The sequence below is a fragment of the Neovison vison genome, chromosome X (assembly GCF_020171115.1).
Source record: "Neovison vison isolate M4711 chromosome X, ASM_NN_V1, whole genome shotgun sequence".
NCBI classification, from domain to species: domain Eukaryota; kingdom Metazoa; phylum Chordata; class Mammalia; order Carnivora; family Mustelidae; genus Neogale; species Neogale vison.
The window spans coordinates 12,824,849-12,849,285 of NC_058105.1; the positions used below are offsets into that span (position 1 = coordinate 12,824,849).

Sequence of the window (24,437 nt, forward strand, 5' to 3'; positions counted from 1 at the left end):
CTTTGCAATGACATATTCCCTTGTGTGTTCAGGATGACGATCTCACTCCCACCTTAGATGCCTGGCTTTTGCATTGATGTGGTCCACGGCAGTCTTTTCCCTCCCGTTTCATTCATGCAGCAGTCCATTCATTTAGCAAGCCTGTGCTGAGTTTCTCAGAGACTTGTTGCATTCTTAATTTGGCTTCTTTTAGAGCTGAGTTTCAATATCATGAAAATGTGTGCTTATTCTTGTCATATGTTCCGAGAGGAAAATAGATTTTTATATAGAGATGTTCACCAAAGCATGTAATGTGTAAATCATGGCATCACCGCTGGGCTCGAAGCCAGAGCCCGGCCCCGCAGGTGTGGTCCACACGTGCTCCCGAGCGCCCGCTAGGAGCCCGGGCTGCAGCTCCCGCCCCGTCTTCGCCGCCACTCTGCCTCCCAGACTCCCTGCGGGTCCTCAGTCGGTCCTGTTTGTCAAGGAGAGCATCGCTGGTAGGAATTCTAGACGCTTTTCGGTCCCAGGTTTGCCGAAAGGGTGGCCTCCCCTGCGAAAGTCCCCCGGTGCGCTTTGTGCTTCCACGGTTGGGAGCGGGAGACCTGAGCTCGGTCCTCTGACCGTGGCCTTATCTGGGCCCCTAGCACCACCTCTGTTAAAGCGGCCCACTGGTTTTGATGGTTGCTATGGGCCCTTGCAGCTCTGACATGTTTAAATGGGAATGGGAGCCTTCAGGAGTTGTCAAGAAATTCTAAGTATATAATTAAGTGACTGCGAACTGGTCTGCCATGGTTTAGGAGAAAGCCTTTCTTTTTCCTTGGACGGAGCAAGTCGGACAGGACTCCGTTCCTGCCATCACAGAACAATGCACCTGCCCAAGAACCCAAACCAGTCCCACTTAAGCAGTGATTTAGGATGACTGCACCGCATGAACACGCTTTTCTTCCCTCAGCAAGAGCGCTGCTTTCATCTGTCGCTTCCAGTAGTGCAGCAGCTGGTCTCCGCCCATTTAGGTGAAGTGCCCCAGTGACTCTGAACGCACTGAGGACTTTCACCGCCACGGCACATGCTCCAGGTAGAGTCTAGCGAGGCCCTGATTCCGAAGTCGCGGGCCCTCAGGTGGCTCGTGATGAAGCCTGTCACATTCGAGTTCAAGGGAAAGAGGATAACTGGGGCTCGGAGCTTTCTGGGCCCGGGATCTTCTTTCTCTGCCACCAGGAAGACAATCACAGGAGGTGTAAAGCCGCCCCCCATCGCTCCCTTTGTCAGGGGTGGTCTCCATGGCAACCAGGCCAGAATGGCTTCCTTTGACCAGCTGCGGAGTGCTGGGGTTACAGACCCTCCGTCATTCAAATGTGAAGTCACTGATTTCCAGCGCGAATCAGTACCCTCCTCAAACCTAACTGACGATTGTAGCTAACAATAGCAGAGCCGATTTCTTTTGTTTATTCTGGAGACCTCCATCCCGCTCATTTTTGTTATTTATTATGGCCTCCTTTCAGGATACTCAACACAAGGCTAATTCCTGCTCTGGGATGAACACGGGTTCAGATTCAGCTAACATTTGTCGAGCATCTCCTGGTTTGGTCATGTAGCAGGTGTGGACAAAGCAAATTATATACGGTATTTTAGTTCACTCACAAAATACATAAATGCAGATTCAAGTTTAGTGAACATGTTGGTGTTCGGCACGCAGTATTCAGTCCTTGAATATTTGTTGAATGAAGGAATGAAAGCAGGAACTCACAGACTATCAAGGTCAACAAGGGCCTTTGAGAGCATCCTGTCAAACTTCATTGTACAAATGGAGAAATCAGAGCCCCAGATGTGGAGTGATTTATTCAAGGCCATAGTCACAGCTGTTTAAACTCTGTTCTGTCCTAGGAGGATCCAGACCACTGCCCTCTCCAGGGCACAGAACACATCGCCTCGGATGAAAGCCAGTGGTAGTAGAGCTTCAGACTCTGATGTGTCGTACTGCCCTTGGACAACTTATGGCCAGCGTTCTGCTGAATGTGGTGTTTGTGCTACTTCTCTGTGAATGATGTGACAGGAAACGCTTCCTGAGAAATCTGAAAATACGTTAATTGGAACTTATGTTTGAAAGACTAAAGTAAAAAGGGATTCACTAGTAGATCTTGAAAGAAATCAGCAAGAGTGAGACCTGGCTGGGGGTGGGGGGGGAGGTGATGGCCGCAGCTCAGTGGGGTCAAAGCATTCCCAAACGTGATTTCTTCAGGAGTCTCACAAATCATGAAATACAGGGTGACCGATTCACATCAACCGAATTCACAAAAAGCTGTGCTATGAACCAGAACATCAGTTTATTAACTCATAATGGAAGCCATTCTAACACATCAAAGTACCTGTGTAGGTTGGTCAGCAACCCTATAGAAAATTCAATATGGAAGGTCTAATTATAATCAGTCGCCTGGAGAGCCAGAAAAGGGGGAGTGAGCCACCAGTGCACCCTTCTCTACAGTGGGGATATGCTAGGTTAGGAGACAGGACTCTCATGTTCTCTGGTCCAGGACAACTTCTTCCTCAACCCTGGATAGTACTGGAGGCACACTGAGTTGATGTCACCCTTCTCAATGACAAGCTCTTGGGGAACTCTTTTGATGGGTCATTCCTTCCATGATGTGTGTTTTTAACAACATGACTCTCTCAGAGGAACTTTTCCTCCAAGATCTTCGGGTGCCTCACTTCAACCGGATGCTCCGAAAAGCAAGTCAAAAACCAAAGTGAAAGCAAGTCTGGGTTTGACAGACACGTGTAACTGTGGACGGCACTAAAACAGTGGGATGTGTCCCTTCCCTCCTTTAATCCCTTGTAGGGAAAAGGGCAGAGAGAGGAAAAGGGAGAGAAAGGGAGAGAGAGAAACTGATTTTGGGATTAGGAGATGGAAGAGATAGAGGAAGTGGGAATAAGGGTACAGAAAAGGAAGTGGTGTTTTCTGGTGAGTTTCAACCTGTCAGCTCCTCCTGCGTTCTTCCTTTATGAGTGCGGTGCCGACTTTGTGAACTAGACCAAAGAGCCCAGATACAGATCTAAAACATTTTGATGATTTTGGTGGGAGACGTAAGAAAGATCTGGAACATGGAATGCTGCTAAGGAGGGGAAGTCAGAGAGTTGCTCTGGTGGAGAAACTTCATGCCTCACGGGCAGGATGAAGAACTTCACTTCCCAGTTTTGTCAAGGGCTAGACCTGTGGGAATGGTCACAATTTCCTATCACAGTACGTTTCTTTAGTGATTCCATTTTCTAATCTACTTACTCTAGCAAAATAGGAATTCTAGACAGATTTCTCCCCAGAAAGAGAAAAAAAGCAGTATTCATAGGATGTATGTGGTCAAATCTAAAGAGATAGGAAAGCGATTAGTAAAGGACCTTGTCCATTTTCAACCCCGAATATGGCAACCTTGGAAATAGATTTTTCTTTAAGTGGACTTTGTCTTTTCTTTGATCCAGTTAACATACCGGGACACTTTTGTATATATGCCATATTTTCCTTTCATTGCACACTCTTCACCCCAGCTAATGATTCCAGTTAAGAAATTGACACCTTCCACTTCGGTGACGTGGGGCCCCCCGCTATCTCCCTGGCAGGAATCTTTACCACCCTCATGGAAACCAGCACAGAACATGTTATTATAGATGGTGAACTTTGTGGAGCGAAGGCATGTGGCTCGGTCAACAAGTGGAACTTTAAGGTACTGGAGAACTGAAGCCGATCTCCCTCTGTTGAAGACTCTCCCCCAGCCACTCACGTAGCCGGATCCAAACTTGAGGAAGATGTTCGTGTATTCCCTGTCAGCAACGCAAATAGGGGTCACATAGCTGTTGAGCGTTAAGGGTTCATCCAGTTCCAGAAGGGCGATGTCATGGTTGTATTTATTTATAGTCGCATTGTAGCTGTGGTGAAGAATAGTGCGAATCACGTTTCTCTTTTGCTCTGTATGTTCGTTCACCATGGTGTTATGTTCACCTTCGGAAAGAAAATTTCTCTTCGGTCACAGGTAGACTTACACGTAAGGAAACAGCTTGGCCACGATTTTCGGCATCCCTGAATTAACTGGCAGCCATCAACGATCTTATTCTTATATTGCTAGGATTTTGGTAAAATGTAACGAGGGCGCATGCAGACATTTCAGACCAAAAACCCAATGGGGACCAACATGGAGCTGGCGTGTTCTCCCATGCTGGTATAAATCTTACATTGTTCAAGGGGATAATTAATCTATTTGGCATGAATTACCCTACACTCCTAACTCCAAGTATTTCGACCCCTTTTCTGAGCACAGATGATATATTCATTAGGTCATTCAAAGGCTGTGCCAGGCCCCAGAGGTACAAAGGTGAATGATACAACATGGCTTTGGGGGAAGGCTCAGTCTGGTGGGGAAATGCACACATCATATGTAATTGTACCCCTGTGAGATGGGGTCGAAACTGGGCACGCTGAAAGAACTTTGGGGGGCTTGAGGGATGGAAGAAGTTCGGGTCTGGAAATATGGCTCCCCTAGCACTAACCCAAATTATTTCGCAAAGAACTTTGTAGACCTTAGGAAAATATGACGCACCCGTCATATAGAAGGTCTAGTGATCCTGCAGATTCCTACCCTTTTTTGTTTATTTACCTGCAACCACGGTAATTTTATCACCAGGCTCAATGCAGTGGGCTGCAGTTACCACCCATTTTTCACTGATGATGGACCCTCCACAGAACGCTTCGATCTTCCCATTCAAAAGGACCTGTGGAAACAAAATCGTGAAACTGACTACCTAAGGTGCTCAATCCAGAACAAAAGAAATACGGGTGCTGTTGACAGGAGTGGGCACAAAGTTTGATTCCAGGTGCTGGCAGAGCTGGAGTGTTTCTGGAAAGTGTCAGCTTTGCAGATGAGTTAGTGTTTCTGGAGCGCACTCAACAAAGCCATTTCTGTAACTGACTTGAAGAGGATGTGCAGGGAGAGCCAGAGGGAGCTCTAGAGGAGGCAAGTTAGGAAGGGATGGCTTCTTTTGGTGATTTGGGGCCCTGGGATGCCTTTTCCGGGTGAGTCGGATTCTCTGATGGCACAGATTGCTTCACGGGAATACGGCAGCTAAATTCGGAAATTTAATTGACTCCTCCGGATCCATTGTTACCATTGAGTTTTCTGTCACTGCGTGAGGATATCTTGCTACAGGGTGATTTAAGATAGTACTGATCTTTCCCTCGGGTCTTTTAAAGCCCTTTGTAGACTATGAATTGAGACCACTGGCCTCCATAGAACTGTGTTTACAGCCTTCCGGGCGGTAAGGAGCAGCAGGACACATGCACTCCTTCTCTTTTCCCCTAGCGCTATTCCACTCCCCCCTGGCCGGCCAGTAAGCTGCCTCTGTCCTGAAAGATCTCCTTAGCTGCTGTGCTTGGGCCAGGATGGAGGCGTTCGGGGGGCTGGTTTGAGCCCGGGCATTATTAGACAAGAGGCCAGTCCATTCTTTCATCCGTACATCGATTATATAACCAGAGTGGACAGTGGATATTTTTACCGCCTCAATATCTAGATCAACTCAGAATTTTTCACTTGCAGTGTGCCCAAGGGCCTTGAGCCACCACTTCAGGAAGAGAGCTGAGAGGTATGGACACTAGAGGGCGCACTGAACATTTGTTAAACCTTACGCGGGAGCCGACTAGCTCTTATGAACTCATGCTCTTTTTCTAAAGCACATCTTGTCTCACACTATAAATCCGTTTCTCAACTAAAGAAAAAAAGTGATCAATGGCCTCAAGTGTGAGTCTGGGAAGGTCCTTGGTGCATATTCTAGTGAAGATTCTTTTTGCCTTGAATTCAATTTACTGAACACCTACTAAGTCCTAGACAGCCAAGCGTCCAGCCTCCTACCTGGAGGACTCTGGGGCGGACTCACGGCAAGCCTCTGACCCCCTTTGCTTTTCTTTCCTTTTCTAAGATTTTACTTATTTATTTGACAGAGAGAGAGTGAGAGAGAGAGAGTGAGAGAGGGAACACAAGCAGGGAGAGTGGGAGAAGGAGAAGCAGGCCTCCTGCCAAGCAGGGAGCCCTATGCGGGGCTCGATCCCAGGACCCTGGGATCATGACCCCGACCCAAGGCAGACGCTAAAGACTGAGCCACCCAGGTGGCCCTGACCCCTTTTCCACACTTTACTTTCTCATTTTTCTGGCTGCTGTTGTTTTTTGTACAAGTATATGTAAATAAATAAATACTTTATGTAAAATTATAGGAAAACCCACATAATATCATAATAAACACCTGTGTAGCTGCCATCATCCAGACTTAACAGTCATTCTTAATTTTTTTGAACATTTATTGATCACTTACTATGGACTAATCACTGTGCTAAGTCTTACGTACATTTACTACAACACTTTGTGGAGTGATACTAATATGCCCATTTACAGATGAGCAAACCAAGGTTTAGATACGTACATTAACTCCTTTAAGGTCAGTGGTGAAGCTATGATGCAAAGCCTCGTCTGCCGGCCTTCAGAGTCTATGCTCCTAAGAGCACAGCGTGTCTCCAAGTGCGGTTGGTGGGCCAATGGCAGTAGAGTCATCAGGATGCTTGTAAAATCCAGATGTGGAGCCCCCCCCCACCCTCCCGGCAAATAATCAGAATATTTGGTGGGTGTGACTGGAGGAAGTGAAGATCTCCAGAAAATCCTTATGCATAATTAAGTTTGAGAAATTCTGTTTCCGAATTTCCAAGGCTTCATGGCCTTTATGTTTCAAAAGTGCTCCATCTACACAGAGCTGGCCACATTATTTGTGGGGCTCAGTCAAAAGTGAAAATGTGGGACCCCTTGTTCAAAAGCCAGGAAAAAAAGTGCCATTGAAAATGCTTAAATACAATTTTTTTTCTTTCCTCTGTGGGCTCTTGCAATCTGTCATGGGGTTTTTATTTTTTTAATTATTTATTTTTTAAAAAAGATTCTATTTTATGTATTTGAGAGAGAGGGGAGAGAGAGAGAGGGAGAAAAAGCATGAGTAGGGGGAGGGGTCGAGGGGAGGGGGAGGGACAAGCAGACTCCCCGCTAAGCGGGGAGCCTGACATGGGGCTCCATCCCAGGACCCCGAGATCAGCACCTGAGCCGAAGGCAGATGCTTAACCGACTGAGCCACCCAGGCACCCCAAGGGGTTATTTTATTTTATTTTATTTTTTTAAGTAGGCTCTACATCCAGTGTGGAGCCTGACATGGGACTTGAACCCACAACCCTGAGATCAAGACCTGAGCTGAGATCAAGAGTCAGCTGCTTAACTGATTGAGCCACCCAGGTGCCTCCATGGTGTTTTTAATGTTACTACTTCATGTCATGCTTTTTCAGGCCTCGGGGCTATTTGCTGGGAGAGTACAGACATTAACGGGTGCCCAGGAGCTGCCCCCTGTGATTTGGCATGCAAGCACAAATACCCTTGGCTGCCAGGTCCCCCTCCTACCAGTCCCATGTCGCAGCACAGGAAGGTAAGTCAATCGGCCCTTCTCGCTGGCCCAGGGCACCAAGCAACAGTGGAGGTGTGAGTCCCAAGGGATTACAGCTTCCTTGGCGGGACGTGCTCAGCACCTGCAATGGAGGTGGGCAAGAGGCTTGCCCCCACCATCCACCCTCCAAATGAGCTGTGACACACACCTAAGATGCTATGTAGCCATGCCCCGTCCCCAAACGGCACAGGGTGTGTACACCCAACCTCAACCCTCCCCGTGCTGGTGCAGGAGGAGGGTGACGATGATGGCTGAGGGGGGTATGCCGACATACCATGAGCTGAGGGTGGCAGTGGCCATTGGGCATGTATGGGGAGGAGGAGGCAGGCCTGGCCAACGAACCAGGTGACAAGGGAGCGGGAGGTCGAGAATCCACCCCAGGGAGGTGGTGAGAAGTTCCACAGAGGTAAGTCGACATCTCTCAGCCTAATGGGTTGGTTAGGCCAGACTGAATGATATCCACGGCCCCTGGGCACAGAGACTATGATGTAGCTTGTCTGACTCCTGGCAAAGACTTGCTGCCTAGAGCTTCTATTCCTTTCTGGTGGATGGCTGAGAAATAGGATTGTGGTTTTTTTTGAGCCTGGAGACTGTTGTTGTTGGTGGTGTTTTTTGTTTTTTGTTTTGTTTTTTTGCCAATCTCTGATTGGTATTAGAAATTATAGCAAACGTCTTTGCCAAGAAAAGCCCTAAAATATATTTGCATTTAAAGATATTACAAATGACTAGATTTTGGAATGTTTGCTTGGCTACCGTAGGATCACAGCTATCTAAATATGAGCTATTTGGGGATGAGCTGTCTGCTTGGCCAAGGACAAGTTCTTGTAAGACATCACTTTGGAAAATGAAGGGAAAAACGGGAAAGCATATGTTCTGAGCAAGGCATCCAAGTTCTGATCTGTCAACCCTTTTCATGTTTGTCCTATGCTAATAGGAGCCTGTTTTCTCTCTTTCAGACACATACACAGATGCCCACCAAACTCACCCACGTCCCTCTACAAAGCACACACTCACTCACATAGGTCTTCTGACGCTCTTCATTGATAATGAAGCCACCGCCGAGCACTAGCTGTCCCCCTGCTATTCTCTTCCTAACCTTGAACTTGAATCTGGCCTTCCCCTGTGATTTTCAGTAAACTCTTCTCTCTAGTAGCCACCTCCAGCTTTCCAATGACATCTTTTTTCCTGTTTGCACACTCGTTCTGTCATATAAAAAGCAAAACCATTTCTGCACAATGTTCAGCTCGTTATGCCCACGGTGTGACTCACCCAGCCATTGGTCCGACTTCATTTTTCTGGGCACAGAGGGGATGCTCATTTTCTTTTTTCATTTTCGGTGTTTAATGGTTAACTACACTCATCCTTGAAATAGCTTTCATCAATCCATCTTAGAGAAGAATAATCTAAATGTTCTGTCCAAAATAGTTTTGTGGGGCCAGGTGAGATTACGTATGTCATGTTTTTGTTTCTCTTAATTGAAACTTTATCATTTGGGGGTTACTTTTTCCAGGTCAAGACGTGTCTATAGTCTTAGACCCCTCATATAAAATCTTTCTCCCAGTCCACTTTTCCAATGTAAAGGGAGAAAAAGAAAAAGTTCTAATTCATACATAGGGTAACTGTGTGCTGTCTTCCATACGGGTGTGTCTTAATCTGATGGAAAGTGTTGGGTATGTGTAGATAGCCCTCCAGGTCAAGGCCTTGAGTACATTTAAGGATGGCTTCAGGCCTCAACTGAGGAAAGCTGAGACTGGGGAAAATGTTGAGAGGTTTTAAAGATTCTTTAGGTCAAAAAAAAAAGAAGATTCTTTAGGTCAAGAACAGAATACGGAATAGACAGACAGTGTCTCAAGACATTTTGCTGGTTGAAACAGTTGCATATTGGCAATTGTATGTGATACAACCTAATACAAAGTTTAAGGGAAGCCTAATTCACCACTTGGCTTCTATTGTATTCTATTTTTTTTAATCCAGTAAAATGATCTCCAGGTTATTAAATGTTGATTAGTTATTAGTTATTATTAAATAACTATGGCTAATACAGAGTCGAGGTCCATGATGAAACAGAAAATAGAAAGACCAGGTACTTCACATTCAAGGCCAGACAGATCCAAGCCCAGAACAGAATGTGCAGGAGGAGCTCTTGGGGCAAGTTTGCCCATGCCCAGAATTATTGGCCGACAGGGTCAAAGGCAAGGGACCAAAACCAAATTAAAGCTTTAGAAAGCCAAAACATGGTGTTGCTTTCTCAAATTTCTCTTTTGAAACTATTGATGAAGGTGGTCTCGTAGTACACGTGTTTTGATTTCCCTTTTCTCTAATGTTCAAAGATTTTCATGGCTTCCCTATGTAGTTTTTGTTTTCTGCTCTAAGGATAATAGTGACTCTAGAAACTATCCTTTCTCTCCCTGTGTCCTGTGCTTCACTCTCCAGCTTCCTCTCCCGGCTCCTGAAGTGTCCCAGCAGAGTCCCTGTCCCCTCTCCCTGAGCTCCCTAGAGGCTCTGAACCCTCCGCTGGTGGGAAAATGAAGGAAACTGGCCTCACGCCCCCCTCATTTCCCACCCCCCCCCCGCCCCGCAGGGAGGTTAGAGGTCAGGCAAATCCAAGGTGCCTTTGACCTATAGGGGTCTGGGGTGGGGCTGACCGGGCTGGAACCCGGAGGGGATTATAGGAACGCCCCAGGGCAGGGGGCAGACCCAGTGCGGCTTCGCCTCCAGCCCGGAAGCAGGAGGGAAAGCCCTCGGTCAAGGTAAGGACTGAACGCGGCCACGGCCACGGCCACACTTGAGCTGGGGGCCAGGTGAGGCTCACTTCTTAGGGTCCCAAACCTGGCTGCAGTGGCAGAGGTCCGCTAGCCTGCCCTACTGTCCCACCAGGTGAACCAGGGCCCTCGACACCCCCCACGGGTTTACCAGGCCGGGGGTCGTCGGCAGCTCTTCACGTGAGCAAAACCCGAGTTTTCCCCCCAAAGCCGCGCAGCCCCCGTCACCGACTCTGGGGTTGGAGAGGCTTTTCTTTTCCGGGCCCAGAATCTGCTTGTCCGCCTCTGACTTTCACCCATAAACCCTCAGAGCAAAAGCCGCCCTCTCCCTTCCCCGTGGCCCCTTAGCTCTTGCACAGCTACCTAAAACCTTTTCCTTAGCGCACTAAGCCTCTCCAGCTTGACGCTGTTCATTACTCCAGATGAAAGCGACCTCTCTGTGTTCTCTGTGCGATTTTTTTCACCCACGGAGTCGCTTTATCCCCTGCCCCCTACCCTTTTCAGGAAGCAGGGGCCTTGGGAATCCTTTCTGGGTGGTACTACTGAGCTGTTTCGTGTTCCCGAGCTGTAGACCTATTTGGGTCTTGGAAACCCCAGCTGATGCTTGGCTTTCTCCTGACGCCTTGGCTACAGCAAGTGTGTTGCCGTCTAGGCGGCAATCAAATCAAGCATTTCCACCTTGCACAGGAGTGGGGGATGCGCCGCTGGCCCATCCACAAAGGACAGACTCTGGTTTATCTCCTGTTGCGTCTTTGAAAGTGACTTTTGTACACTTAGTTTATCTCCTGTTTTTGAAAACTAGTAACCTTTGGTGAGACAGTGGGTGGAGGTGGGTGTGGAGAGACAGCCCTGGGGTGAGAAGGAAACTGCAGAACGATGTGCATGAGTGGTCTTGAACATTCCAAATGGTCTTAGCTAGGCATGATGGGAAAGGGTTAATCGGTGTACTATGTAAGTGTGCAATGAAGATGACATGAAAAGATTTGAAACATGTATCTTTTATATCTTCTTCCTTACCAGTACACCTGCAACCGTCATCTAACAGTTTCTTTTACTTAAAAGAAAAAAAAAAACCACAGCTTGCTAGAGTTACTAAAATTTCTATTCGGAAAGACTTGATTTCTTAAAACATTGGTAAGCATCTAGCTTAAAGGGGGTGGGTGGAAAATGGAGAGATTATATGACTAAATTGAGACTTTATTCCCCCCCCCCCCTTTAGCTATTATTTGAGTGTGTTTGCCAATTTCATTTCTGGGTTGACAAGGGGACAAAGCTAAGCCCACTGTGGGAGCATCCTGGGATATTTTTTCAATCCTGGGTTTTTCTTTGTTTGTTTCTTTTGTTTCTTTTTTTAAAGAGAAGTCATCTTTTAGGTAATAAAACACCCCTGGCTTTGCGGATCCTTCCTGCTCTAGGGACTGCTTTATGTCCCACAATCCCAAGGAAGATAATTATTATAAAGTAGGATCTTTTGTTCCAACCACCTATCCCTGGAAGTTGGATACATAATGAATAAGAATGTGCAAGAACACAAATAGTAAAATTAGATAGAATTAGATACATGGATGTTAAATAGAATGAAAGCATAGAGTGGCTGAATCCAGTAGTGATTGTTCAAGGAAAGGTCAATGGGGAAGATCATTTTTACAGAGAGTCATGAAGGAGAACAGAGATGTGGATGAGTGAAGGAAGAAGTCATGGTGGGTGAGGGGGGCAGTGCTGGTGGGATGCCTGGATACAGGATAGAGGGGGTATCAAGGAACACACAGTGTATTTTGGTGGCTGTAAGATCAAGTCCAGCAAATATTCTTTTTTAAAAAAGATTTTATTTATTTATTAGAGAGAGAGAGAGAGAGAGAGAGAGAGCGCATGAGAGGGTCAGAGGGAAAAGCAGACTCTCTGCTGAGCAGAGAGCCTGATGTGGGACTTGATCCCAGGACCTTGGGATCATGACCTGAGCCGAAGACAGACGCTTAATAGACTGAGCCACACAGGTGCCATCTGACAAATATTCTTAAAAGCAAATCCAAGGTGGGGCACATGGGTGGCTCAGTTGTTAAGTGTCTGCCTTCAGCTCGGGTCTTGATCCCAGGGTTCTGGGATCAAGTCCCACATCGGGCTTCCTGCTCAGCAGGGAGTCTGCTTCTCCCTCTTCCTCTGCCTTGCCCTCCCACTTGTGTCTGTCTGTCTGTCTCTCTCCCTTTCAAATAAGTGAAATCTTTAAAAAAGGCAAGGCCAAGGTAAAAGAACAGAAAATAGTAGTCTTGTTTGTGATGGCCTACCACCCTTCACCATTCTTTACAATGTCTGTGCGAATCCGTACCTCCTAGGCAAATGTTCAATATCTTAAGACCCATTATGTTGGAAAAAGTCAAGCATTCTGAAGAATCCTGAATAGATACATAGTTTCAGAGAATTCCAGTGGTGTTAAACCTGGGACATTTACCAAATCCTGGCTTAAATTATTACTGGTTTGATGACTGAAAAGTCCTTGATGCTACTGGTCCCTGATGGCAAAAATTCAGACCTCCGTAGAGATAATATTTTGGAGATAATTCAAGCATCTTGAATTGCCACAAAATCATAGGACCATGGCTACTAGGGAGTTTTGAGTTAGACTAACCCATTACAAGCACCATCCAATAGAACTTCCTGCAATGATGGCAGTGTTCTGTGCCTATGCTGTCCAGTACCATGGCCCCGGGCCATATGTGGCTGTTGTGCACTTGAAATGTGGCAGGTGTGCCTGAGATGAGTTTTTAATTTTACTTAATGGCAGTTGTTTAGATTTAAGTATCTACGTGTGGTTAGCAGTTACGTGATTGGACAGAACCACTTTATATAAGGACCAGCCTGGCTCCTGGGCTCTGGGGCCCACTTCTTCTCTCAGATAGAAATGCTCAGACTTCAGCTGTAGGTTAAGGATAAGTTTTGCTACAAATCTAGCTCTTGGTTGTTGCCTCAGAAATGTGCACAGGTGATTCGCATGTGGGTTGTTTGCAGATCACACCTGGAGAAGATGTACAACTAGAAATGTGGGTACCATGAGTTTACTGTTTGGTGTTTGGTTCCTTTGGTTCCAATTTGTAGTATATGCATCAAAATCACCCAAAGGGCTTGGTAACTAGCACACGAGTTGCTGCACCCCCCCCACCCCAGAGATGGTGCCTCAGTAGGTCATTGGGCTACGGCACGAAAATCTGCATTGCAAACAAGTTTTCACGTGATTCTGATGGCTAGCCCACTTTGAGCCTTGGATGAAGCCCCTATTTCAGACCCTAGTTCCAGTGACCCAGTTCTTGCTCTACTCCTTCCTACGTAACTCTGTTTAAACATCCCTTCAAGGGCGCCTGGGTGGCTCAGTGGGTTAAGCATTTACCTTCAGCTCAGGTCATGATCCCAGGGTCCTGGGATCCAGTCCCACATCGGGCTCCCTGCTCAGCGGGGCACCTACTTCTCCCTCTACCCTTCCCCCATGCTCATAATCTCTCTCTCTCCCTCTTTCTCAAATAAATAAGTAAAAAAAAAATCCTTTCAAAATAATCCAATTTCTCTGGACCTAGAGACTTTCTCTCACCAGGTCTCCCATGAGCTGAGGTAGTGCCCTGAACCCCAGTGTCTGTGACCTCACTTCGGGGCCTCCCAGTTGCATGCCTGGAATCCTGCTCTGCTTTCCTTGGTGTTAGGCTCTCCTTGACCTTGTATGGTTGCTGTCCTTGGACTTCTCTCTCACTAGCTCCCCACCACTGACGGCTTCTTCGTAGTGCTTAGTATTGAAACTTACCTAAATGCTTCCCCCACCCCAACAGGCCTGTCTAGTGCCCACGTCTCAGCCCCCGCCTGGCTTGTCCCTTGCCCTCTGGGCTCCAGTTTTGACACACCATTAATAGAGAGTACCTGCCAAGGGAATTGACCTGGTTTGGCATCTTTCCCACCAACAACTCGAGTGAGGTCGTTGAGCGGTTGGGTAAGGTTCTCGGAAGTTTTTTCCGCTTCAGTGAAATTTTCATAGTCCATATTGGAAAAAAAAGTTTCAGCACGGGTGCGTGTCGTCGAAATGTGTGGGACAGAAACTCTTCCACATGGAAACGGCACTAGAAACATGGGAAAGGAAATTTAGCATTCTAATATTCTTCATTGGCAAGCAGAGCATGTTTTACAGAAATCGAGAATGAGGCCTGTCCTTGTCACTTCTGAGAAGCAGGCCCATCAATATTTTAAAAATCTAATCAATGAATATAGTCTCAAACTCAAAGGTTAATTGCATTATTTTCATGGAAAGTTTTCAAACCCTTCATGAAAAGAACATTTGGCTCAGGAATCCATCATCTTTACGGAAATAGAATAGGTGTTCCAGAATCAAATTTTGTAAGTTTTATAAAGTCTAATGATTTTTTTTCTTTACTAAAAAGTCTTACTCCCAAGTACTGTCCTTAAATGGGATTCTGATGATTGGTGCCCCATAACTTTAACTTTACAGTTAGGTAAATGGGGTTTCTGTTGCTTTATTGGGAACCAGGCTTTTTTTTCGTAGACTAGAATACCATCTAGTCTCTAAGGTGGATTTAGGGATACGCTGGGAAGAAATCATGATTTAACTATTTAATTCGGTTAAGTATCAACTGAATAAATGAAGGGGGGGGGCGCCTGGCTGGTTCAGTTGGAAGAGCACGCAGCTCTTGGTGTTTGGGTCGTGAGTTTGAGTCCCACGTTGGGTGTGACTTAAACTTAAAAAAACCCACAAACCGTTAACCAAGGAAATTATTAATGTGATTATCACAGCCACATCCTCCTGGGAACTGGCCACCTTTTTACCTTGGGTCAGTTCATTTCCTAAAAGCAAGAAATCATCTCCTGCTATGTTTGGGCGAACCTGAACGGAAATTTGTAGTCAAGCAAAGTCACCTTACGTTTCATTTTCATTTCTCACTTTGCTTCTAGCCACATTCCTTATAACAGACATTTCTATAACAACCAGCTGCAGCAAAGTATCATGAAGACAGCATGTGGCTGGGAAAACAGGAAATTAGTTCAAAATACTTATGTATAAATATATATCATCAACAATGCCAGAGGAAAGGGACCATTACTATTGAAAGGCAGGAAAGCTTATTTTAGGTTTGGCCTACTTACTATGCTAAGAATAAGGCTATATTCAAATATAACACTTAATAGTTCGAGATGGTTCGCAATCCTTTTTTTTTTTTCTAACATAGAAGGGCTTATAAGAGCTTAGCTACTGTGCCATCTGTCTACACTGGAAGTTAGATTTTGAAGGTTAAAACATATAGATCTTCTTCTCCGGAGCTGGGCTGGCTGTGAAACGATTCACGTGAAGAAGCAGGCAGAAGGACAGGGTGGGTAGGTCCCTGAAGCATTAGACTCTTTTAGCTGCAGTGGCATGTACACTCGTGGCTTCTGGTCCTTTCTTTAATTTCCTCTGCCAGGTGCTTTGGTGAGATAGGTATCGAACCCAGTTACAGAGGAATGATGCATGATTTAATGTACCAATTTAATACCAGGCTTTGCAAATGCAAAAGAAATTATATCTAGTTTGCTTCAAAAAGGCCCCTCATTTATCAAATGTAATTGATCTTGCGGAACCTACTGTTCTGTGTGTGTGTGTGTGTGTGTGTGTGTGTGTATGTGTGTTTTATCAAAGTTTCTATTGCTTTCATTTCCGAGACAAGCAATATGCGTGTGGAGTGGAGATGTTCGGAATGCCCCAGTCAGCTGTCAACATGGTGGCCTGGTTGACATGACTGGGAAACACTGTTTTGTCCACGGCTGTACAGACTGTGTTGGTCAGCCTGGCACAACCTGAAATAGATGGCTGTCGGAACTATTTGGATGCCAAGTGTGTAAACTCAGCCCCGTGTAAACTCAGGCTGAGACCCAAGGATTGGAAATAACCTTCTCAGAGTAAGCCAGCCACACCCCAGCAGAATGAGGCTTAACATTCACCATCCCTTGTATTAGAAGCCTATCAGTCAATCCTTTATGTATCTTTTATGGCCTGGGATTACTACCGTAATTTGACTTGATGAATTACAGATAAACAGAAATCATGCAAATTGATTGCTTCGTGATCTAAAAGCCAGAAAACAAAATGGACCCAGAAAAGATTTCAGACTGAGGACAGTTACAGAGTTTCTATTTAAAATGGCGATGCCATTTGGAAAGTTATCCAGTTCAAGCTACTGATCTTTTCAGTGATCTCAAAAGGAAGTAGACACGAATAGGGGTTATAAAAGTCGGTAGGCTAGCTAGAATGCCCTCCAGTTTCAAATATAGATTTGGAGGATGGATCTCCCCAGGCTTAAAAAACAAACAAACAAAAAACAACTGATTTAGATTTTGACCTGCTGGTTCACAGGACCTCCTGTCTTCCGCAAGTTTGTACCCCGTGGTACAGGAGCAAACCACCTTGTTATCGGGGCCCAGTTTACAAAACTGGTTGCATCTGCCGTTCTTAATGTTGCACGTTACATCTGAAAGAGAGCAAAATAAACAGAAGTAGCATCATTTCCACGTGCATTTCTCAAGAGTGCCAGAAGCCGCTGACTCACATATAGGTCACACATAAGCACGGGGCATTCATGGAGAGAAGCTTGGGAGCCTCGAGCTAAGAGTGGAAGGAAAGATAAAATTCTTAATAAGGCATAAAAATGGCAGCAATATATTTGATTTGGCTTAAACTGAAGGTTTGGGTGTTCTACTTTCACTAAATCTTGAACTGCAATTTTAAGAAGCTGTTTGTGAAAGGATAATATGTATTCAGGGATGTCCCTCAAAACTTCAGGGTGAATTTTCGCCAAGTGTGTGCGCCTGTTTAAACTAATCAATGGATGGGCCATTATCCCCATCCCAGAAGTTCTCCCCATGCCCCCTTCCAGCCCCATACTGGTCCTCCTTTCCAAAGTTACCATCCGTTAACAGATTCTAAGAGTAAATTTTGCCTGTTCATGAACCTTATATAAATAGAAGCTTGCCATATGCACTCCTCGGTGTCTTTCATTGAATGCTTTGTGAGTTTTATCCATGGTTTTTGTACAGCAGTGGTTCATTTGCATGCTGGGTAGTATTCCATGGTGTAAATATTTCTGTTTTTATCCATTTTACTGTTGATGAATATTTGAGTTGAGTTTCTAGTTTTTGGCTCTTAGGTGTAATGCTATAAATGAACATTCTTAATACAGATCTTTTGATAATATACGCGTGAGTCCTGGGTATATACTTGTGAGTGCAATTACTGGGTCGTATGTTCAGGTTTAGTAGATACTGCCAAGCAGTTTTCTGAAATACTTGTACAAATTTAAATTCCCACCATCAGTGCCTGAGGGTTCCAGTTCTTGGACATATTTTTTGCTGGTTTCTTCTCCCACTCTGACTTGCCTTTTTTGTCCTAAAATAGTGTATTTTGCTGAATAGAAGTTTGTAGGTTTTTTAATGTTTTATAGATTGATTAGAGAGAGAGAGAGAGAGAGAGAAAGAGCAGAGAAGAAGGGGGGCAGAGGGAGAGGGAGAAGCAGGCTTCCTGCTGAGCAGGGAGCCCGATGCAGGGCTCAATCCCAGGACCCCGGGATCATGACCTGAGCTGAAGGCAGATAGATGCTGAACTGACTGAGCCACCCAGGCACCCCCACAATTTTTTTTTAGATTTATTTTAGAGGAGGAGAGAAAAAATCTCGGGTAGACTTCCTCCTGAGTGTGGAGCCAGTACTGGGCTTGATCTCGTGACCCTGAGATCATGACCTGAGTGGAAATCAAGAGTTAACTGCTTGAGCCACCCAGGCACCCCACTGAAGTTCATGGCTTTAATATAAGCCAATTTATCAAAGCACACTTGAAGCTGGCTGCGGTAGGTTTATATCAACATTAGAGAATGAAATCAGGTCCCTTAAGGGGGCTAAATGCCAAACACATTATGTTTGGGCACTGATGAACATTCCATTTGCCCACATTTTCTTTACTTTCTGGTATGATCTCCCTTATTAACACAAAGTGGTGTTCTTTGTCTCTTGTGATCCTTTTTGTCTTGGATTCTATTTTGCCTGATGTTAAGATCGCTTCACCAGTTTCTTTTTGTTACCATTTACCTGAAGATCTTTTTACATCCCTTTATTTTAGACTCCTGGTGTAATTTTATTCTAGGTACCTCTTTTGTCAACAGCATACAGTTAGATTTTTACCTCCAGACTGAAAATTGCCATTAACCCCGGTTCACATTAACTCTGACTTCTGATCTATTTGGTTTATTCCTGCCATCTTATTTTGTATTTTTTAATGACTGTGTTTTCCCTTTGTTTCTCATGTGCGGTCTCGATAACAGGAGGTAGCATGGTTCAGGGCTGGCCAGCAGAGACCTGCTGAGTTAAGAGAAACAGGGCTCTGTCTGCCCTTGGGCCTGTTTCTGTCTCTAGAGCAGCACAGGGACACCATGGATAGGAGATGCCGTCCCCCTCACCTAGCTGTTCAACAGCAGTACCACTTTGAAGAGAAACGCTCACTTGTCAGTGTAGTGAGGACATGGAAGGTTTGAAAAACCTTCGAGAAAAAGCATGACTCTATATTAGACGCCTGCTGTGTTCCTTAGTTCCTCAGTTCCTCCCAGCCACACAGTGTCTTTGCTGGCGATGTGGCCATCTGCTCTGCATCTGACTTCTTTTTTTTTTTTTTAATTTTTTAAATTTATTTTTTATTTATTTTCAGCATAACAGAATTCATTGTTTTTTTTCACCACACCCAGTACTCCATGCAATCCATGCCCTCTATAATACCCACCACCTGGTACCCCGACCTCCCACTCCCCGCCCCTTCAAAACCCTCAGATTGTTTTTCAGAGTCCATAGTCTCTCATGGTTCACCTCCCCTTCCAATTTCCCTCAACTCCCTTCTCCTCTCTAACTCCCCATGTCCTCCATGTTATTTGTTATGCTCCACAAATAAGTGAAACCATATGATAATTGACTCTCTCTGCTTGACTTATTTCACTCAGCATAATCTCTTCCAGTCCCGTCCATGTTGCTACAAAAGTTGGGTATTCGTCCTTTCTGATGGAGGCATAATACTCCATAGGGTATATCGTCCATATCTTCCTTATCCAGTCGTCCATTGAAGGGCATCTTGGTTCTTTCCACAGTTTGGTGACCGTGGCCATTGCTGCTATAAACATTGGGGTACAGATGGCCCTTCTTTTCACGCCATCTCTATCTTTGGGGTAAATACCCAGGAGTGCAATGGCAGGGTCATAGGGAAGCTCTATTTTTAATTTCTTGAGGAATCTCCACACTGTTCTCCAAGGAGGCTGCACCAACTTGCATTCCCACCAAGGAGGCTGCACCAACTTGCATTCCCACCAACAGTGAACTGCATCTGACTTCTGACTCAAACAGGTGCAGCCTTGGGTTGCCTCAGCTCCTATCTGCACTGTGTGCCTCTCCTCTCTGACCTTGGTGCTTCCCTGTTGATGCCGAAGCACGGGATGTCGCGTCCCTGGTGCATAAGCCCCCACGAGTACAGCTTGGAGATGTGGTGGTGGGGGGAGTTAACGGCCCCTGGGCTAAACTTCTGACTACTGGGAGACACAAATTCTCTCACTCTCTCCCCTCCCAGAGGGAATGTCCTGAGGCCAGTTCCTGTGACTCCTTGGGAAACAGTCTCAGGAGATGGAGCGATCAGCTGCACACAAGGAGAGATGACTTCTATGATCAGTTCTCATCTCCTCACTGCCTCACACCCCTGTCCCTTACTCTTGCTCCCTAGGATTGCACAACCTCGTAAATAAGTTCGAGTCACAGACTCTTTTTTCCCTCCCCGGGGGAATCCAGGCTAACAGAGTGACTACATGGTTTTGGAGTATATTATGGATTTTTGAGTGTCAGATCTCAATTTTCAAATGCTATTTTATATGGGCTAGCATTGGTTAATGTAATAATTTGCTCATGTTCCTTACTATTACTTCAGGAATTAAGGGGAGGCAAATCAACTGTTGCCAGGTAGGCAAAGGAACCTCCCTAAGCTTTAACCTGTGCTGCCAATAATCTACTAAGGGCGTGATCCAAAAAGTTGGCACTTGGTCCTTCGTATTTATTTTTGAAAGACCTTTCTCCTTACTCATGGTGATTACATCCCTGGCTCTTTTCATGTTATTGGCTACCACTTTGTTGTTACAAAGCAATACTAAAGTGTTCAGCCGGATCAGATACCACCTGTAGAAGGTGTTCAGTCGATATGAGATTGTGGTCAGTTACCAGAGGTAGGTGGTAGGTGCAGCCCGCCGGGGTTCAGGGCACGTGCCGTGGGAATGAATAAACTCAGGGTGGTTTGCCCAATTCTGATTTTTATCCTTGGCTAAGTTACGAGACCTGTCTGTCATTTTCCTCATTCGTCATTTTTCTTCCTGGTTTGGGTTGTGTGTGCAGTGCAAAATATTGCTGTCCAATTAGCAGTCTTTTGCTCTCAGAGAAAGGACTCAAGATTCTGGAAGTAGAATAGTAGCACACGGAGTTTCACGGGGGAGGTTTGTAACCTAGGATCTAAGGAACAGTCACTATGGGACTCATTCTTCAGTGTTTTATTGAGCATTTAAATGTCTGGCATTGTGTTGGGTGTGGGTTCTCCCTGGTCTCAAGGCCGGTCTCTGTGCCTGGAATATCTGTCGAGCCTCTCAAAGCATCTGCTCTTTTTTCCCTTCATGTTAGCCCAAACACCTCTTTCTAATTCTTCTCAGGCCTACTACCAAAGCTATCCTGTTCTGCTTTCTTTGACTCTGCCCTCATCTTCCCTTATATATTCCGTCATGTGAACACCAAAGCTCAGACAAAAGATGTTCTATTTGACCAGCTTACCATAGAATATGCTGGTAATTAGCTAAACTCAAGATACTTTCTTTTCTCCAGCCCACAGCAATACTCAGTAAGTAAGTGTGATGTCTACAACAATATGTCAGCAAAGTGTAAAAAGTGTTTATGGGCTTGTGATTTTTCCTGTGGAAAATGCCTCTTGTGCTCTTTAGACGGGACAGGAATGACCCAAGTTCTTACAGACCTTGATCTGTCTGGCAAGGTCTCAGACCTGATGTGTAAATGGGGACCCACAGTGGTCATTATTCTAACCACCGGGACGCAGTGGCCAATCCATTGTTATTCTTTTAACTAGAGAACAGGCCTTGAGTGTTTGTATCTCCTTCTCCCAGAGAGGAGGCTGACGAACAAGGGGAAAGGCAAATAACAAGTTCTTAACAATGGAAATCTCCGTGGCCCCCACTTTTTTTCCCCAAGACAAGGGTGAGGCAAGAAATTTGAGGCATCGACGCTCTGTAAACTGTGTCATCTAGCAGCCTTTGAGGTCAGTCTGCTGATCAGTTTGAAGCAACAGCTTACATGGGATTTTGTACACGCTTCTGCTTTCCCCTTGTCTGAGATAAAAGATTTTTTGGGAGAATTCCCGCTCTGTCTCTGAACCAACTGCACCAAGAGGATTTTTCTCAACCTGGATCAGGGAGGCTGGGGGAGAGCAAGGCTCCCTAGAGGCCAGATACGGTGGTCAAAGCAAGGGCATCAGCAGAGCCCTTCCCAGACCCAAGTGTGTGGAACCTGAGGCCGCTGTAGATTTACTTCCGCTGTGTGCCCCGCAGCCTCGCACGGGAAGCAAACCCTGATATAGAAATTCTCTGCTTATATTACATTCCTTAGGGCAATTCTCCTCCATTAGAGTGTCTTCATTTAAACTAAAGACATTTAGAAATATTTAAGGCTCAACACGATTTTTAAACAATTGCTCCTAATTTTATTTCATTTTGTTTATTTTTTTAATAGTAAGTTCTGCATTCACCGTGGGGCTTGAACTCACAACACTCTACCCACTGAGGCCGCCAGGCGCCTCGCTAAACACTATTTTCATTTACGCTCTACTACACTGTGCCCTTGGTTTTGAACTGAGACTAATTGAGGTAATTCATTCCCTCAGCTCCAATGGCTATGTTATTTAAGCTGATAATGAGTAAGGACTCCAAAGATCCCCTCGGTTTCCTTAATAGCAGGATCAGATTTATCTACAGAAATCTGAATTTGAAATTGGAGCCTTCCAGATGGAAGTAGCACTGCAGAGATCTTGCACGAGTTACCACACCCACAGGAAAGGCAACAGATGCGCTGGTTTGCCCCCATGCTGGGAAATCTGAGGGTGTGGGGGTCCGAGCGGGTGGGGGGGGTACCGGTTCACCCACCTGGATCCATTCTTTTCTTTCTTTTTAAATGTTATTACGCTGCCACCTTTTCCTTTTGTTATCTTCTATTCTCTTTTTGTCTTTTAGCTCTCAAAGGGAGATGATCAATGGGGTCCTCTTTAGTCCCCAAAAGATTTCTGAACAACATTACAGGTGACTTTTTTCCTTTCCCTGTAGGACAGCTGCCGCTGCTGAGTTTCATTTTGTTTTACGCCTCTTTCATCTGTGTCGGGTGCATTGTTGGAAAGTCTTAACATATAGAGTCCTGCCAGTTTCCTACTCTTCGCCCTTAGTCAGGTAGCCTGTGCTGTTAAATTCTTTCCCTAGAATAGCATCTCCATTCATCTGGAGTTTCAGGAGAGAGAGGGAGACTCTGTCATTAGCATGGTGTGCCTTTCACAACCATAATACCAGTAATCTTGCATCCAGAAATAATAAGCAAGTAGGAAAAGGACTTGGGGATTTACTGCTGCAATTGCCAAAATCCCAAGGGGGGAGAATATTCTAGGCTATGAGGAGGAAAGAGGCATCGTGCTCCTAAATTCGCCGTGTAACCTTTTCAGTGTAATCCACATAGTGAAATGCAGGAGTGAGCTCCGATTTTTGTCAACAAATTTAACATGGGAAGTGGTTACTGTGTGCAGAGAAGTGCCTGTTTGATGGAGAATTGGCCTCGCCATTTCTCAGTTCTACATTTCACTGATTTCCACTGCTTATGTTGACAACGATTTAGTCCTGAGTTCAAACAATTTTATGGGTTTGGTTTTCTTTGCATTTTGTAGATAGAAGTGTGGGTTTTGGTCAGACCAACTAAAGTTCAGGTTCAGGCTCAACCAAAGATAGCCTCTGTGATTTTGAGCTATCTGAGCTATATAATTTCTTCATCTGCACAGAATGGAGACAATAATGGCACTGAGGGCCTACGGTTATACTGAGGATTAATACATGAGGGGAGCGTCATTATCCCTTAATATTAGCTGCCATATATTAATTACTATTGCTCTTACTGTGGTTTCTTAAACTCATCCAAGAAACTAGGACTACAGATCAAATGAATGTTCATAAGCTTGGAAAGTATATGCTTTACATGGTTCAATATTCAGCCTTTTGAAAAAAAGAAACCCTGTCCTGTGCAACAGCACGGATGAACTTGGAGTACATTACACTAAAGGAAACAAGCCTGTCACAGAAGGACAAACACTGCATGATTCTACTTATTTGTGGTGTCAAAAATAGGCAGACACATAGAAACAGAGAACACGGTTGTGCTTGCCAGGGGCCGCGGGAAAGAGAAATGGGGAAGCCGCTGTTTAGCCGGTATAAACTTCAAGTTATGCAAGATGTAGGCCTTCTAGAGAGGTGCTGTACCGTAAGCTTCAAAATTTGTTACAAGTACAGATCTCCTGGGGCACCTGGGTGGCTCAGTAAGCTAAGTGTCTGCCTTTGGCTCAGGTCCTGATCCCAAACCCAGGGTGTCTTGGGATCCAGCCCTTTGTGGGACTCCCTCCCTGCTCAGCAGGGAGTCACCTTCTCCCTTCCCCTCTGCCTCTCCCCTTGCTCGTGTCTCCCTCTGTCTCTCAAGTAAATAAAATCTTAAAAAAAGAGTATAGATCTCCTGTTAAGTGTCCTTTACCACAATAAGAATGTTTTTAAGAGAAAATTATGATACATAAATATTGCACTTTACAGTTTCATCTGGTTCCACAGGAAAATGTGGAACCACGAGTAATCAGAAAGTGGTTACTTACCTACTTCACAGTTCTTTCCTTCAAATCCAACTTGACACCAGCACTCATAGGAATTGATGTCATCTTTGCATACGCCGCCATTTAAACATGGATTGGACTCACATTGATCTCCATCTTTGAGATAGGTTAAGAAAGTTGAATTAGCGTTTGAAGTGGCGGGGGGGGGGTGGGAGGTTGGGGTACCAGGTGGTGGGTATTATAGAGGGCACA

General features: G+C 45.3%; 1 protein-coding gene across 1 annotated transcript in view; it reads right to left on the bottom strand.

The window, feature by feature from the left end:
- Positions 1-2,284: 2,284 nt before the first annotated feature.
- The window catches only part of F9 (coagulation factor IX), a 33,109-nt gene continuing 10,956 nt past the window's right edge, over positions 2,285-24,437 (bottom strand). The window contains exons 4-8 of the mRNA XM_044234645.1: positions 24,228-24,341; positions 16,613-16,741; positions 14,148-14,344; positions 4,623-4,737; positions 2,285-3,970 (exon numbers count right to left, since the gene is read on the bottom strand). Of these exons, the coding sequence (XP_044090580.1) occupies positions 3,423-3,970; positions 4,623-4,737; positions 14,148-14,344; positions 16,613-16,741; positions 24,228-24,341 (1,103 nt within the window). The 3' untranslated portion in view covers positions 2,285-3,422. The remainder of the gene's footprint in view (positions 3,971-4,622; positions 4,738-14,147; positions 14,345-16,612; positions 16,742-24,227; positions 24,342-24,437) is intronic.